Genomic DNA, 17,821 nt, shown 5'->3' with positions numbered 1-17,821 from the left:
GGCCTGCAACGTGTCCTCCTATGACTTTTGGGGTATTCATTTTATTTCACTGAGTGGCCATTTAGTCATTTTGCCGGCTTAGTTTTAATTTCGGGGTTATTTATTTGTTTCATTTGAATTGCACTTGATATTTGAACTGTATATATGTACATACTATATTTTTTTCCAGTAAATAGTTCGAAAGAATTTCTGTTGAAGTTTTGCATTACATTGGGTTTATGACATTTATAATTTTGCTACTTGAGGCAAGATATTGAGTTTACAGAAGACTGGTTTAAAGTGAAAGTATTTATCACTACTGATTAAGATAAGTGACCTGTGAATTGATGTTTATTTCACTTACAATATTGATAGTCATTTAAAACGGGTGGAATATTAATGAAACTATAAAAGTTTGTTTGTTTAAACCCAGCACTTGAGAAACCTGCATACAATTGGTGTTTTACCTTAATTTGGATATAAAGACACTGCATCAACACTTTTCATTATTGCAAGTTAAAAGCTGCTATTAAGGTAAACAGTAACAAGTGATAATTAGGGAATTACATTTAGTGCATTAATTAATTTAGAGAGAGATCTTTTGATAAATAGGAATTCGGGGAGCGCACTCCACACTAATAGCTACACATGCTAGGGGGCTCTAAATAAAACGAGGGATCGTCCGGGATCGATAATTAATGCAATCAACTCATTTGTAATTTGATGCTAATAGCGTTAGCTATAGTTTTTTTAAGTAAATTGTCATAGGGTACTAACTACGCTAATTTAAGGTAATATCTGTTAACAATTAGCCTGGATTTTTTAATTAACTTTTTCAAAAAAGAAAAGAAAAAATAAGTCAAATAGTTTAAGCTAAAAACCCAAAAGAAAATGGAGGCTAAGTGTAGCACTGCAGAATTAGTCAAAGACTGGTGCAGAAGGGAAGACTTGGATGATGCACATTTCCTCATGGTACTGATTCCAGAAGACGTTGCAAATGCCCAGATTGAAGAGGCCCTAGGAACTATCAAAGCCTTAGGAAGAGTGCGAGTGAGAGGACGGACTGTTAGTCTGAAGCTGGATAGCCACAGGGTGCTATGCGAGTGTAAAGAGACAGTGGACCCCACCAAAGTCCCTCCTGAACTGTTGCCAGAGGGCATGAAGAAAAAGTGGATGATTGTTATTGCTTCTGAAAGTCTTACCGTCGTCTGAGAGTGTTCTCCGGTACCTTGCCAACTCCAGTTGGAGAAGAGTCTCTTGAGCATTGGTTAGAACATGCACCCCTGATGGTCGAGGAGAGTGAGTGTTCCACTAAGGAGAAATGACGACGTATCATGGAAAGTCTGAAAGGTGCTGCGCTAGCTGTTGTAAAGGCTGTGCAGACTCCTGATCCAGAGGTTAGTACTGCTCTGTGTTTAGAAGCCCTTGAGAGTGCTTTTGGGTCTGCTGAGACCGGCGAAGACCTGTATTTTGCCTTTAGATTGCTACAGCAGCAACCAAAGGAAAAGTTGTCTGACTTTCTTAGGTGCATAGAGTTGTCATTGACCAAGGTAGTTTGTCGCGGAGGTCTCCCTACAAGTCATGCTGACCGTGCTCGAGTGGAGCAGCTGCTGAGAGGTGCTATTCACTCTGACATGATACTTGTCCAGCTCAAACTCAGGAAGAGGAAGGAAAACCCTCCATCATTCTTGGAACTGCTGAGTGTGATCAGAAGTGAAGAAGAGTATGAGTCATCAAGGACGAAGCTGAATACCTCTACCCAGAGAGTTCACACAAACCCTGCTACAGACAATAGACAGGATGATGTTGAGCGTTTGAGAACAGAAATTCAAGAACTCAAGTCAATGTTTACTGCAATGAGTACTTTGCCTAACAAGGTTGTAGCAGATAGCAAAGGACCTGTTTCAATGACAAAGATGCACACCCCAGAGACAGGTAGTGATAGTGAAGTAGCTGGTTGGGAAATCAAGTGAAAAACATGCAAAAGCAAATGACAGGCCATAAGCTAAAAGTCTCTGAATCCCCTACTTCAGTTCTTCGAGTAGAGCCATCAAGACAAACCCATAGTGATAATAGAAAGCCACCATCTAACGACTCGGATGGGAACTTTTGTTATCGCTGTGGTGAAAACGGCCATTACCAAATGCCAGAATGCTGAGAATCAGGCCAAAGTTATTTGAAAGCTGATACACAGTCTAAAGAAAGCTAAACAGGGTGATCTATTATCTCAAGCATCAGGTGATTGTCACACAGTGTGTTCAGCTAAGAAAAGTGAAGTAATCACCCTTGAAAGAGGCATTCCTCCAGGACTGATTGGGCCCTGTTCAATCATCCCAGTGAAGATAAATGGCCAGCACTTTGATGCACTTCTGGATACTGGCTCTCAAATCAAAATTATTTTCAAGCCCTGGTATTAACACCACTCACCTGATGTCCCAATCCAGCCAGTGTCAGGGTTGGCGATATGGGGTTTAAGCAAAACCAGTTACCCCTACCTGGGATTTTGGAGATGGAATTTCCAGAGAAGGTTACCGGGGCAAAGGAGACACTTTCCGTCCTTGCTCTAATTTGCCCAAGTTCAAAAAGTCCTGAAAAGATCCCTGTGATCCTAGGAACAAATGCAAACCTGTTCCAGATACTGTCTATGCTCTGCAAGGAGACCATAGGAGTGGACATTGCACAGACCCTTGGCATAAAGGCAAAGAACTCCATTTGTCACACAGACAAACCAACCACTGAGGGTAAAGAGGATGAAGTTGCATGTGTGAAGTGGATGGGTCCAGGCTCACTAACCTTACCTCCTGGTGGTGTATGCTGTGCCATCTGTGAAGTGGAGTTGAAGAGGCCTCTGGATAAAGACATGTTAATGGTTGAGGCATCACCCACTGCTCCATTACCATCCCGAGTACTGCTGCAGCCTATGGTCATGCATGGTACTGCAGTGGAAGATGACCTAACTATCCTTATCCAGAATGAGTCCATGAAAGACACCGTCATTCCAGTTGGAACTGTCTTAGGCCAGCTGTGTCACGTTGCTCCAATTGTTCCATCTCTGAAAGTTGAAACTGAGGCCGTGATTGTACCAGAGTTAGAACCGCAACTGATCAAGTTTGGCGACTCACCCAAAACAACACAATGGAAAGCACGACTCCGTCAAAAGTTATGTAAGCGAGCAAACGTATTCTCATTGCATGAGTGGGATGTTGGCCTTGCCAAGGATGTGGAACACCATATCATGATGACCGATGCAAAGCCATTCAGAGAACGTTCAAGACGTTTAGCTCCGATATTGACGATGTTCATCAGCACTTGCAAGAGTTGTTAAAAGCTGGTATAATTAAGGAGTCACGTAGCCAGTATGCATCACCAATTGTGATTGCCAGAAAAAATACTGGGCGTATCAGAATGTATGTTGACTATAGGACCCTTACTTGGCGGACAATTCCAGACCATTACATGACTCCTCGCATAGACGATGCGTTGGATTGTTTAACTGTGAGCAAATGGTTTTCTGTCGTTGATTTACGTAGTGGCTACTACCAGATCGGCATTGCAGAGGAGGACAAAGAAAAAAACTCCTTCATTTGTCCCCTTGGATTTTTCCAATTTGAAAGGATGCCTCAAGGCATAACTGGAGCACCTGCGACGTTCCAAAGACTTATGGAGAAAGCTGTCGGCGATATGAATCTCCTTCAGGTGTTAGTTTTTTTGGATGATCTCATAGTCTTTGGGCGTTCTTTAGAAGAACACGAAGAGCGCCTCATGCAAGTTTTAGATAGGCTTGAAGAGGTAGGGCTAAAACTCTCCCTTGACAAGTGTCAATTTTGTCAACCCAGGGTCAAGTATGTGGGTCACATAGTGTGCGCTGATGGTGTTGCTACTAACCCTGTAAAGCTAGAGGCAGTCGCTAGGTGACCTATGCCACAGACCTTAAGTCATTGCAGTCTTTTCTAGGTTTCTGTGGGTATTATCGACGCTTTATAGCAAACTACTCTGCGATTGTTATGCCCCTAACTGAACTGACAAAGGGTTATGCACCCACCCAGCGTGGAAGAAAGCAAACCCCAGACAAGACCAAGACATATTTTAAAGACTCAGAACCATTCAGTGACCAATGAGATCAGTCCCGCACGGATGCATTCAATCGTATCATTCAGTATCTGCTCAATGCACCTGTACTGGCATTTGCTGATGCCAATAAGCCATATGTTCTACACACTGATGCAAGTTTCAAAGGGCTTGGTGCCGTACTGTATCAAGAACATCCAGAACGGTTAAGACTGGTGGCATTTGCCAGCAGAATGTTGAGCTCTTCTGAACAGCGAACCCTGTACATCAGCTAGAGTTCCTTGCGTTGAAATGGGCTGTGGTTGATAAATTTCATGACTACCTTTATGGAGTCAAGTTCACTGTATGCACCGACAATAACCCGCTGACTTACGTACTTACCACAGCCAAACTCAACGCAACAGGTCATCGTTAGCTTGCAGCCCTGGCCACCTATGACTTTGAAGTAAAATATAGGCCTGGAAAAGCAAACATTGATGCTGACTTGCTGTCTCGCAACTTACCTGAAGACGGGGAGTGGGATGACATGTTTCAGAATGAAACACCTCAGCTCACTGGAATAACTATCAAAAGCTGACTTGATGACTGCCCAGAAAGGGATACTGTGATCAGACGGGTGATTGAGGCATTGAAACAGGGAGTTTGGACTAGCAGCAAAGATTTAGACCCAGAGATGCTACTGATGAAGAGGGAAGTTGGCAGATTTGTGATGAGAGATGGACTTCTGTAGAGAGCAATCAAGAAAGATGCAGAGGAGGCATAACAGCTTGTGCTGCCTGCTGAGTTCAGAGAAGTAGTGTTGCACTCTCTTCATGATGACATGGGCCACTTAGGTGTGGAGAGGGTAACTCAACTCCTAAGAGCAAGATTCTACTGGCCCAAAATGGCTCATTATGCAGAAGAGTATGTAAGGAATTGTGGACTGTGCATTACTTGTAAAACACCAGCCAAGAAAGCTGCCTCTCTACACCAAATCACCAGTAGTGGTCCTATGGACCTTGTATGTATTGACTTTTTGTCAATGGAGCCCGATTCCAGGGGCATTAGTAACGTCCTGGTTGTGACCGATCACTATACCAGATATGCACAGGCCTTTCCTGCAAAGAATCAGAAAGCCCTGACAGTAGCTAAGATCCTAGTTGAAAAGTATTTCATTCACTATGGCTTAACTGTTAGTGCTGTTGTACGCATGCACTAATGAAGCTACATGCTACATCCAGGTGGCCAGAAACTTACACGCTGCTGTGGGTACCAGCACCATCCCTCGATCCCCCGTCTGGAACTTTCTCGGCAGGGCCGGCCGGTCATAATGTCGTTGTTGAGCCCACTGTGCTTTGGTCATGTGGTCCCGGACTAATGGCATTATGCAATCGATCTTCTGCCGCATTTCGGTGACATGTTCGACGACGGAACGTTGGGGAGAAGGCTGCTGTTGCTCCCAAGCTTCCTTGGCGACATCCAGTAGCCCCCTTGGCTGTCAGTCGAACAGTAACTCAAATGGGGTGAAGCCGGTGGATGCCTGGGGGACTTCTCGGACTCCGAAAAGGACATACGGTAGCATCACATCCTAGTCGCGCTTGCCTTCTGCTGCCACCAGTCGCAGCATTTGCTTGAGGGTCTTATTAAAGCACTCAGTCCATCCATCTGGGGGTGGTACACTGACGTCCTTAGTTGCTTCACCCGGAGCAACCGGCAGAGGTCGGCCATTAGCCGGGACATGAAAGGGGTCCCTTGATCGGTCAGTATCTCCACTGGGATGCCGACTTGGCTGAAGAACAGGAACAGCTCGTTCGTGATGTTCTTGGCCGTGGCTTTTCGAAGGGGTACGGCTTCCAGATACCTGGTGGCATAGTCGACAATCACCAGGATGTGTTCCTGTCCCCGGGCTGACTTCGGCAACGTCCCCACCAGATCCATCCCGATGCGCTCGAAGGGCTCTCCTATGATCGGCAGCGGAATGAGTGGGGTGGGGGGAGGTGGCTTAGGCGAAGTCTTCTGGCACATGGGGCAGGCTTGACAAAACTGGAACCGGTCGCGAATGCGCTGCACAGTGTTTGCTGCCCCTAGATGTCCAGCCGTTTCTCCTCCCCCCTCCGCTGGGCAACCCAAAAGAGCAGGCTGTTCTCCACAATGAAGTGCGGGAGAGGATGTGTTTTGGCCGGACATCCTTGCCTTCCAGTGTGCACACTTGGGCCCAGCAATGTTCGGAAAAAATTCTGGTTCCCTGACGCACTGCTGCTCAGCCGTCAACCAGCTGGGTGATCTCCTCCGCGGTGCCTGGCGGTGGCACTGGACGGCCCTCGGCGGACGGCAGGGCACTCCTCCAGGGCACTCCTCCGGTTTTGGGCAGCCGGCAGGACTCCCCCGTTCCCTGCTCCTCCGGATACCTTCACAGAGGCAGCAGGCTCCGGCCCCCTGGCGAACGGCGACGACTCCTCTGCTCCCTCACGGACGGCAGCCGCCCCTCCATGTCGCGGGTGGCCGGCAGCGAGCTCGCCCGTCCCCGGCAACTCACTCCAGCCCACCGCCTCGAGCTTCCATGGCGGCACACTCCTCGCCTGCTCAATGGCACCGCAGATTCACCACAGAAGCGAGGGATCTTAAGCAGCGCGTCCCTCCTTCTCCCAGGTCTCGGCACCACTGTAATAATAAAACCTTGGTAATCATCGGGAAGAAGGAGGCGGGAACCGGCGGACAATCAACTAAAGACCTTAATTAAAAAAATAAACACAAAACAGCGCATCAGCCCCTCACGGACGACTGATGTGCACAAATAAAAAGCAAAGATAAACTAAAGCCAAGGCCTGGTCCTCTCTGGTTCTTCACTGTCGTCGCTCCAGTTTTATATCCTTCCATCTCCTCCGTGGGACTCGAGACCGGTGGGTCGCAGGTGTCGCTTATTTCCCAATCACTCCACCAGCCACGCTCGTTCCAACATCCCTTGGCCCCGCCCCACTCGTCACAGTTATGCAGCTTCTTCCGGTAGAACACGGTTTATAAAGTGGGAGGAGTTGAATCTGGGTCCAACCTCGCCCCCTGGATCTTGTGTTCTGCAGTGAGGACCTTCTCGCGAGTGCCGAGTCCATGCAATTCGTGAGTGTACGAGGCACCAAAGCTAGAACGAACGGCAGGACAGTGTACTGATAGCTCTGACCCTCAAAGGCGAATTGCAAGAAAGGCCTGTGATGGGGCATTATTTGAATCTGAAAAGATAAACCAGTCTCTCTGACATATTTGTGCGAGAATCTGTCTGGTGTGAGCATTTTGAACGATCTCTGCATGAGGGCTTTGTTCAAATGGCGGAGATCTAGGATGGGGCTGAGACCGCCATCCTTCTTTGGGACGAGGAAATATCTGCTTTAGAAACCTGCATCGCAGGAACGGAGGCTGAAGCGGCGAGGAGATAGCTGGCCTCTGTCTGCGAGGCAGATGTATGAAAGTATTTTTGAGTCAAAATGACTGAACGCCTGTGACAGTGCTATTTGTAGTTGTTGAGATAAGCCACACTTGTGTATCAGTAAATTTGAAGTCACAGAGAGAAATGTTTAAAGAGTTGCAAACCTTTTCTCTCCCACAAACACAACACAACAGTTACACCTTCTCAAATTCTTCATTGCAAGTGCACAAATCCTATTCTACAAATCACAAATTAAGAAACTCGTACGCTCACATTATTGATACAATTGCTGCAGTGAATATGGTGCAAAACGTATTTACACACCCGAAATATGAAGTCGTGGAAAAATTTTGCACATCCGCAAATCAGTACGTGAATTCATCCAATGAGAGTTGCACACTTGTAGAATATTTTCTCAGAAATTTCTTGTATATTTTTCTAACACAAGTACATAACTACAGCTGCTTGCATCTGCTGCGATGAATCTCAAACATTGTTTTTCGCTTTCATGTGACAAGTTTCGTGCTCTGCCTTTTGCACCGAGATATTTGGTTCAAAAGTGATTTGTGCATCTGTAGAGGATGTGGGCGGGACTGTTTAGAGATTAGAGAATTTCAGGCAATCAGAAGAGCAACTTTGGGTTGTTGCTGAGTAGGGGGAGGCTGCAGACCTGGAGCCGGTAGATATACGCCCCAAGCAGTTTTATGCCCCTGTTGTTCCTATATAAAATATATAATCACACACCCATATAATCACACACACAAACAAACGTAAAGAAGAATAAAATTCATTTATTTGTACATAATTTATACATACATATTATGTACAATAACAACAACCCATCCCAACCCAACCCAATCCATTCATTTAGGAATTTGCAGGCATATTTTCTCTTTTTATTCGCCATGTCTCTTATTTCTTCCTTTTCCCCTTCATCTTCTGCTTCTTTTTCCATTCTGAATTTGCTGCGCTTGACTTCGAGGTGTAACCTTTATTATTGTTCGGTCTGAAACGGCGCCCAGTGACGGATTGATTAGCAATATTGTTGTCCGGGTGGAAATCGGGAGAAATTCGGGAGAAAGGTCAGCCTGGGAGATTTTCGGGTGGGGCTTTGAAATTCGGGAGTCTCCCGGAAAAATCGGGAGGGTTGGCATGTATGCTTATAACTCAAACATCAACTCTCTAGAGTCTAGACTCTCCTTTAGAATCTAGAAGATTGGCACCACAGTACCATTTAGTGTCTTGGTGAAACATCACAATATTATTATTTGTTCTAAAGGTTATAGTTCAGTAAAGGTTAATTCAGTTTCCCTAAGGAAACATAAAATGCCTGATTTTAACTGGAGTCAGCACTGATATGGTATCCTATGTAGGGACATGGTGAAGAAACAAATGACAAACCTATATACTGGACATAAATCTGTTTTGTCCATTTGCTGTCTTTAAATATATCACAATTCACAATGTATCCTTAAATCCACTGTACTTTTTTGTAAAGATTATACTAATAGAAAACCTTACATTTTTCTCTTCTAGTCACTGGGGTGAGCGTGATTTCACCAAGTATAACATGTTCCTGGATCAGTATCCATTTTGATCCTGGAACAACATTCCAATCAACCAATCAGAATAGAGATTTTACTTTTTAGTCAGTTTTAGGCATACAGTCAGGATTAGGTGCTTCTACACCCTTGGAAATAAGCTATCATTTCCCTCTGATTTTAAAATAAATTATGTTCCAGGAACATTTCTTACTTGGCAAAATCAATGTGACCAGTCACTGGGGTACCAGCTTTGTTTCAAGCCCCTCCTTTGACGATGACATCACTTGAAGCCTATAAAGCAATTCTTATAACTATATATTAAATCCTCACAAAACAGTTTTTTTTTTAAATGCATTTATTGATTTGAGGAGTGTTTCAGTATTTAGAAGAGAATCAAGTTGATAAAATATTTAAGAAAAGTTTAGTTTTAGAATAACACTAGTAAAGATAAGATCAGAACATGTAAATGTAGTAAAATCACTACATGGAGCAGGATGTAGTAACCATGGAGCAGGATGACTGCATGTGATCTCACAGGTATTTAGCACAAACATAACCCTGTTGGGTTAAACAGGGTAAGTCATTCCAACGGTCATCTATGGATATAAAAAAATAAAATATGTCATTCTCATCATCATTGCAATGTTAGAATCAAAATAAAATAGAATGTTTAAGACATGTTTGAAAAATGAACAATTTCACATTACAGGAATCTCCATAGTAGTTGTAGGTGAGCTCCCCACAGTTCTCAGTTTTCTTATTGTCAGGTTGTCCAGGGGCCCAGTAGGTGAAGTCAAATGGAGTACCATCAGTCCACAACCACTCTCCTTCCTAAAGAGCAAAGACAGCTGTTATAAGAGTGTTCTACTGTACTTAGACTACATTTAGAAGGTCATTTAGTTTGGCATTGAAGAAGTCAAACCATCTTCATTACAAACTTTAGAGATTTCAGTCATGACAAAAAAACTAGACAAAGCAAATAAAAAAAGCCACAAAACTTACTTGTTCAGCATCATGAGTACCAATCCAACATTGTGTGGTAGAAGGCAACAGACTCAGGAGAAAATCATGTTCTATTTTACTATGTACAGATGCGAGATTTGCATCTAGACTTTGGCATTTCCTCTAAAGACATAGATTTTTTATTGTCAATACAAAATACAGTCTTTTTAAGCATAAAGCATCTTTAAACAATATTTTTATTGATTTTCACACAAAGTCAGGTCTAACTGGTTATTCATCATTATTTGTGTTCTGTCAAATTTATTTACAAAAAGAAAGTCTTATTTTTAAAATAATAAAAACTAACTAACAGTTTACCTCTGCTGTGACCCAGTTGACAGCCTGAGAGAAGAACTTGTAGCATCGGACTCCAAAATGTGTCCATCCATAGGGACATTTTTTTACTAAATGTATTATCCAGTAAATAAACATAGGAAATATTATAATAATATTAAGATAAATATTAGTTGGTTTCTTGCTATCCTTCTATATAAAGCTACAAAACATCAAAGGTTTGGCAGAAAAGCATTTCAAATTAATTACAATAGTTTTTACAAATCTATTTTTTACCTTCTGCTTTCCCAATGGAGAACACAATGAAAAGAAGCAGAAGACTTCTCAGCATTGCCATGATGAAACTGAAAAATAAAATGTAAGCATTAATTTTTTTAAAGTATTTTAAGTATTATACTGCACATTGTGGATTGTCAATGCATTTTAAAAACAAAAATACTCTATGTCAAAAGGTTATTAAGTAGGTCTCTGTGTCAAAACTCACCTTGGTTTTCAAATGGTTGCCTTCAGAATCTCAGAGGAAGATTTTGTGAAGTTCAAGAAGGAGCCTGGTTTTATACTTTCCATTAAGTCAAGATTGTATAAGTCACGTGGATCAGAGGCGTCACGTGCCTCCTCAGATTTCTGGGCCAAGTTGACTTTGAAAGCAGCTTCTAAAAGACAAAACAACACAAACCTTAATTCACAACTGAAAAATCTGTGCTTTATGGTAATTATTATATATATATATATATATATATATATATATATATATATATATATATATATATATATATATATATATATATATATATATATATGTGTGTGTGTGTGTGTGTGTGTGTGTGTGTAATACAACATAAATTACATGTACTTACATGTTACATCAAAAAGTAAGTGTCAAAATTATATTTTTATATTCAAAAGTGTTTTAAAAGAGCTTCAACTCCTCAGTTGATATTCTCCCACATGTTTATGCTGGTGGCTGTCATGATGGGAATTCCATAAGAGATGTCTTTTACAGGGGTGGAATTTATTGGCACAAAACTCTTCCTCAAAGAGTTTATAGCCTATGAGAAGCTGTCAGTGCTAAAAACAACAACAACAGATTTAATGGCATTTTAGAAGATGGTGTAGCTAAAAATTGGCTCTCAGTAAGCATTAATGTCTCATCAAATTATGTATAAATACACAGTTAATAAACATAATAAATAGTCAAATGCACACTCTGAAAAGTATGTTGTCCAAATTAATTGCAGATTACCAGACTCTGTATAACAAATAATTACTGTTAACCCACAGTAACAAATTTTAACGCCATAATTAATCACCTATTTTCGTTTGATGCATAATTTAATCAAGCTAAAATTAAATTCTGTTTGTGAGAAGAAAAAAAGTACAAGTCATGTATAAGTTGCAGTTTATTACATTTAGAAATAATAACGGCTGTCCTATAATGTACCAACAGGATATTTTTAGTTCCCTTCACTTTACAACAAATCGTTTAAATTTAACAAATTTATCAGAACAAAACAATAATTTAAAATATATAATTCTAATGGATAAAATAGTTGCAACATATAATAATAATATAGGCTTAGCTATAAACAAATAGTAATAATAATAATTTAAGCGAAACATAAGGTAAGGTTGGGTTCTCTCATTCTCTCACTCGGGAGAAATCCAAACGTTGCCATATTCGTGATGTTGCCCATTTGAAGTTTAACTATTGTTCATGAGGTAAACTAGGCTTTGTAGTTCACACGTTTCAATAATGAGCAAAATGCCAAAGTGAACCACTGCTGGCGATGGATGTCACGTTGAACGGCTGCTGTTTCCAGTGAATATGTGCATGAGGCACCAGTGAGATCAAACAGCTGAAACAGAAAAAACTACATTTTTGGTCACACGTAAGGCACAATCAAAAATGCAAAGTTAGCAGAATAAAATAAAACTACCAATAGGAGTTGTTTCAGTGTGATAAAGCAGCGAAATGTATTTAGTTTTACTGTTGTTAATGATTATAATATTTAGCATATACCTTTAGATTTTATAATAGGTATCATGAATAAAATATTTAAAAATGCTATTAAATAATAATCATCTTAAATAATTTAATATAAATAATTTAAAAGTTTGTTAACCTTTTTCAACCATTTAGCATTAAACATTTTTAACGTTGTTTCATTAAAACAACTGACTTTATTTCAACCATATTTCAACGTTGATAGTTGGTCATATGCTGGAAGTTTTTCAACCATTCGGCTTTAAACTTGAATGTTCTTTGATAATGTAAATGATAATGAAAGTGTTAAAATATACAATATTGTTATTCAAATTTACATTAAATGCAAATTCAGTCGTATTGAAATATTTTATGGCATGATATGGCACTTAAGTAAAAAACTTAAGTCGAGTTTTTATGTGTATTTAATAGATTACACTATGCCCATCACCATATATTTATCAAATAATCTATAAAGGTGCAAAACGCGTTTACTTACATATATTTGAGAATAGAAATATTTCCTGATATATTAAGCATGTTTGGAATAGTTTTTAATAAAAAGGAAAATAAATAAATAAAACTTAGTTATACAGTGCATATATATATATATATATATATATATATATATATATATATATATATATATATATATATATATATATATATATATATATAGGCCTAATTATTTACTGTTTAATAACAATATCATGCATATAATCCTTTGTGTAAAAATCTTCTTTTAATTTTTGATGAGTAGACTATATGTCACGGTCATTTTGACCGTGGTGGACTGGTTATCGAAGGCGGCTCATTTTATTCCCTTCCCCAAATTACCCTCAGCCAAGAAGACAGCGTTGACCATTGTAAACCATGTCTTTTGCTTACATGGCCTCCCGATGGACGTGGTTTCTGACAGAGGACCCCAGTTTGTAGGTAGCAATGAGAGGCCAGAAAAGTTAAATGTACAGTACATAAAAGGAACAGCTGGAGGACCAATATGTGACTTATTAGGTCAATCGACAACATGATTGGGTATAAAAAGAGACTCTCAGAGTGGCAGTCTCTTTCAAAAGTCAAGATGGGCTGAGGATTCCCAATTCCCCCAATATTGTGGTGAAAAATAGTGGAGCAATATATGAAAGGAGTTTCTCAGAGAAAAATTGCAAAGAGTTTGAAGTTATCATCATCTATAGTGCATACTATCATCAAAAGATTCAGAGAATCTGGAATAACCTCTGTGCATAAGAGTAAAGGCTGGAAAACCATACTGGATGCCTGTGATCTTCGGGCCCTTGGACGGCACTGCATCACATATAGGAATGCTACTGTAATGGAAATCACAACATGGACTCAGTAATACTTCGAGAAAACATTGTTGGTGAACACAATCCACCGTGCCATTCGCCGTTGCCAGCTAAAACATAGACACACATAGACCAGACGGTGAACACTTTTTGGATGTGATGTCAAATCTCACACACTGGCGAAATGATGAGATCCCTAGCAAAATTTGAACCGTAAAGCTCCATCATGCTGTCACTCTTGCTGCTAGACCAAAAACATTTAGTGTGGGGAAGACTGCCCAGCAACACTCCATTGTCTCTTTGGAGCACCATTCTTGTTGAACCAACTTCTTCCAAGACCATGCCGAGAAATATCATGGTAGCACGTGTGATAACATTTATGTGGGGTAATAGGTGGGTACCTCTGCGGAACTTCCTGAGCCTCGTCACATCTCAGCCGAACTCTCTGACCGCTCGACTGATCCTGTTGTGGCCATGGAGGCCACCCTTAACTTGTTCATGTTCTCTGTTTCAGACTTGCCTAACCAGACTTGCTCTTCTGTGTCATCGATCCCACTGGGGTGGTCTTCAGCGCTGCCTGGGTGGCCCTCTGCCTCCACTGCACGGATGTGGTGGTCTTCTACGCCGCCCTGGTGGACTTCTCTCTCGACCGCACATATGTTGTGGTCTTCTAGGCCGCCTTGGTGGGATTCTGTCTCGACTGCACGGATGTGGTGGTCTTCTGCGCTGCCCTGGTGGGCTTCTGTCCCAACCGCACGAATGTGGTGGTCTTCTGCGCCACCCTTGTGTTTTGTTGTTGTTGTTTTATTTGTTAATGTTGTTTTTGCTCCTTTTTTGGTCCTCTTGTCTCTGTTTCCCCATTTTACCTGGCCTTCCATCCCTCCCCCTGGTCCTCCGCCACTCCACCTCCCTCCTGGTCTCTTTGTTCTTTGGTCTCTTCTTGGGTTCGGATGGAGCATCTGGTAGCTGCTCCATGGAGGAGGAGGTAATGTCACGCTGTCTGGTCTCTGTTTCCCTGGGTATCCACTAGTGGGCTCACTTCCCCTTAGGCACCTCACTGTAGGCAATACTATTCCCACTAGCCTTGTCCCTTCATCACAGTAATTGCCCTCCTGTTAATTACACCAGGTGCCTTCACTTATTAGTAATTAGCCTCCCTATATTAACCAGTCTTTTCCTGTTGTCTGGATGGAGTCCTTCCTTCCGTTTCCTTCCGTACCCAGTCTTCTCGTCTTCTGAGTTCCTCGCATTACGAGTTCCTGTTCCTTTTTCCGTTCCTGTTCCCTTCCTGTTCCTTCTTTGTTTGTTTATTTGGATGATATTCTGGTTTTGACCCCGGCTTGTTGGATTACGATTTGGATTACCCTAAACCATACTGCAATTGGATATCCCTTTCCCTTTGTTTCACTGGGTCCCGATCGTCACAATTTTCCAGCAAAACCCTGACTGCATCACAGAAGAAGTACCCTGCACACAGGCTCAAGTTTTTGGCTTTGAAGTGGAGTGTGTGCGAAAAGTTCAGCCACTGGCTTAAGGGGCACAGCTTCACAGTTTGGACTGACAACAATCCACTTACGCACATTATGACTAAGCCAAAACTCGATGCCTGTGAACAAAAGTGGATTTCAAAATTAGCCCCTTATTTTTTTGATATAAAACATATTGCAGGAGTTAAGAACATTGTGGCTGATACCTTAAGTAGAGATCCATTTGCAAGGTCAATTAGTCATAGGCTCATGAATGAGAGTTACAATCGCTTACATACCGAAGCTGATGTTATAGAAAAAGAAGGAATACAGGATGTGTTTCATCTGAAGGTTGAGTGCCACAAGATAAGTGATCAGATTGGATGTCAGTCAAGCTGTCACATGCAGTCGTGTGATCCAGCAGCAGTTAAGACACTTTGCCAATCCCAAGATGACTGGGAAACAGCGGCAGTGACGCAGTTGGTGCAGTTAGTTCAACAGGTTGCTGCCACTAACCAAGGTGAACAACCTCTGCCTGTGTTCTCTCATGATTAGTGGGGGAGAAGTCAAGAGCTTGACCTTAGCATTTCCAATGTTCTCCCTTTTGTACTTCGTAAAAGACATCCTTCAAGACGAGAGAGAGAAGCTCGACTACAGAGCACTGGCTCTTGTCAAGCAATGGGATCGTCTATATATGTGTGATGGGATTCTGTACACGGTAACTAAGGACCCAATAAGCAGCCAGAGAAGACATCTACATGCAGTATGTTCTGCCTCAGAACATGGTAGAAAAAGCCTTAAATGGTCTTTGCGTTCTTGCTGGTCAACAAGGACAGGCAAGAACAGTTCACTTGGCGAGACAGCGCTTCCTCTGGCCCAAGATGGAGCATGAGATCAGAGAATATGTGAAGTGTTGCAAGAGGTGTATTCTGTCCAAAACACCTGAGCCACCTGCTCGAGCTCCACTGGAAAGCAACTTCTGCACCAATGGAGTTGGTTTGTCTTGACTTTTGGAGTGCAGAAGATAGCAAACAGCATTCAGTGGATGTGTTGGTCTTGACGGATCATTTCACTAAACTTGCACATGCCTTTCCTTGCATCAACCAGATGGCTAAGCAAGTTGCTCGGAAGTTATGGGACCATGTGTTGTGTGTATATGGTTTCCCTGAGCGGATCCACACGGATCAAGGTACAAACTTCGAAAGTGAGCTCATTGCTGAATTGCTAACATTTTCTGGGGTCTCCAAATCTCGCACGACTGCCTATCATCCTAAGGAAAATGGCATCACGGAGTGGTTCAACCGAACCTTAGGAAATATGCTTCGCTCCTTGCCCTTGAGATCTAAGGATAAGACGACGGGTTACACACCTTTCCAACTCATGTTTGGACGTGTCCCACGCTTACCTGTGACGTAATGTTCAAGCAAGTATCAAAGGATCTGGTGATTGTTGACTACTGCAGCTATGTTGCAACTTTAATGTCTCATCTTCACAAATCAGCTGAAATTACAGCGATATCGTTGACTTGATTGCAAATTAAAACAGACACTATTTCAACTGAACAGAGATGACATCAATGAATTCAATGATGAACTGCCTTTAACTATCATTTTGCATTATTGAGACACTGTTTTCCAAATGAATGTTGTTCAGTGCTTTGGCGCAATGTATTTTGTTTAAAGCACTATATAAATAAAGGTGATTGATTGATTGATTGATTGAAATTGCCCAAAAACATGCTCTACAGGAGCAGAGGAAACAGACAAAGATTTATAACCACAAGATGAAGGGAGTTTGAACATGGGGATAGAGTGCTCATTGCCAATAAAGGAGAAAGAGGGAAAAGAAAGTTTGCAGATAGATGGGAATCTACTGTGTACACCATTGTGGATAATGACCCTTGGACACACATATACATGTGCATGAGGCACATGAAGGATGACAAAGGACACACCAAAGTGGTACATCGGAATATGCTCTTAGACATCAGTTTCTTACCAGTGACATGTCCTGAGGATGAAACATGTGGACCTACAGTTGCTGATTGCTCAAACAATTCTGACTGTGAGAGTCGATCAACAAATTCCACTGATTCCTTGGAGGATGAAGATCATGAACAGAACACATTCATTATTATTAAATGAGGATGTCTCAAGGAGTTCAAAATCTCTTGATGTACAAATGGAAAAGGAAGAAGATGAGAGAGACAGTCAAGACCAGAAGCTCTCTGATAAAACACTGAGAGCAGGAACTTCTGATTGTGAATTATATTGACAACAGTTGACTTTACCAATTCAGGTATTACTGACTCCAATTTGCCGGTCCGTGATGATGTGTCAATGCCAGGTCCTGAACAAGAGCAAGGCACAATTACTACACAGGCAAACCGGCTGATTGAGACCATGGCCCAAAAACCATTTCAAATGGCAAACTTGTCAGACAGGTTCCAGAAAAAGTCTCAGTCACTTTTAAGCCTATTCTAATTTTTGTGATTTAGAAAGAAGTTTACTCTCTCTATGTTTTTTTTTTTTTCTTTTTGGGTTAAATTTTCATTAAGTGTAATTAATATATGAATAATGTGAATGAAGATTTTTTTTGCAAAGATTAAGTGTGGTATGGTGTACTTGGCAACATACTTAACTAAGAGGTTTTGGGGCCTGATCACCCTCAAAATTCTCTGTATCTGTCAAGACAGATGGCTTTCATTGCTGTAACTATTGAGTTCAGAGATGTATAGTAACGAAGTAGAACTACTTCACTACTGTACTTAAGTACTAAAA

At 41.5% G+C, this 17,821-nt stretch overlaps 1 protein-coding gene across 1 annotated transcript; it reads right to left on the bottom strand.

Moving 5' to 3' along the window:
* Window positions 1-9,318: 9,318 nt before the first annotated feature.
* Window positions 9,319-10,867, bottom strand: LOC127977847 (galactose-specific lectin nattectin-like). Its single transcript, XM_052583012.1, has 6 exons — window positions 10,769-10,867; window positions 10,561-10,628; window positions 10,309-10,394; window positions 9,991-10,113; window positions 9,696-9,819; window positions 9,319-9,584 (listed from the first exon to the last, which is right to left on the bottom strand). Exons 2-6 carry the CDS (start codon window positions 10,619-10,621, stop codon window positions 9,520-9,522), a joined length of 459 nt encoding a protein of 152 aa, XP_052438972.1. The 5' UTR covers window positions 10,622-10,628; window positions 10,769-10,867; the 3' UTR covers window positions 9,319-9,519.
* Between the last annotated feature and the right edge of the window lie 6,954 nt (window positions 10,868-17,821).

The sequence above is a fragment of the Carassius gibelio genome, chromosome B18 (genome assembly GCF_023724105.1).
Source record: "Carassius gibelio isolate Cgi1373 ecotype wild population from Czech Republic chromosome B18, carGib1.2-hapl.c, whole genome shotgun sequence".
Lineage (NCBI taxonomy): Eukaryota > Metazoa > Chordata > Actinopteri > Cypriniformes > Cyprinidae > Carassius > Carassius gibelio.
Note: the sequence above shows the minus strand (reverse complement) of the source record. Positions and strands in the feature narration are given on the sequence as shown.

Bases quoted from the DNA above. Each gene is read 5' to 3' on its own strand.
- LOC127977847 (XM_052583012.1), bottom strand. From the start codon at position 10,621: ATGGCAATGCTGAGAAGTCTTCTGCTTCTTTTCATTGTGTTCTCCATT. The intron at 10,395-10,560 runs GTAAAAAATAGA...TAATACATTTAG, and splicing joins CTCCATTGGGAAAGCAGAAG to TAAAAAAATGTCCCTATGGA. The intron at 10,114-10,308 runs GTAAACTGTTAG...CTATGTCTTTAG, and splicing joins TCAACTGGGTCACAGCAGAG to AGGAAATGCCAAAGTCTAGA.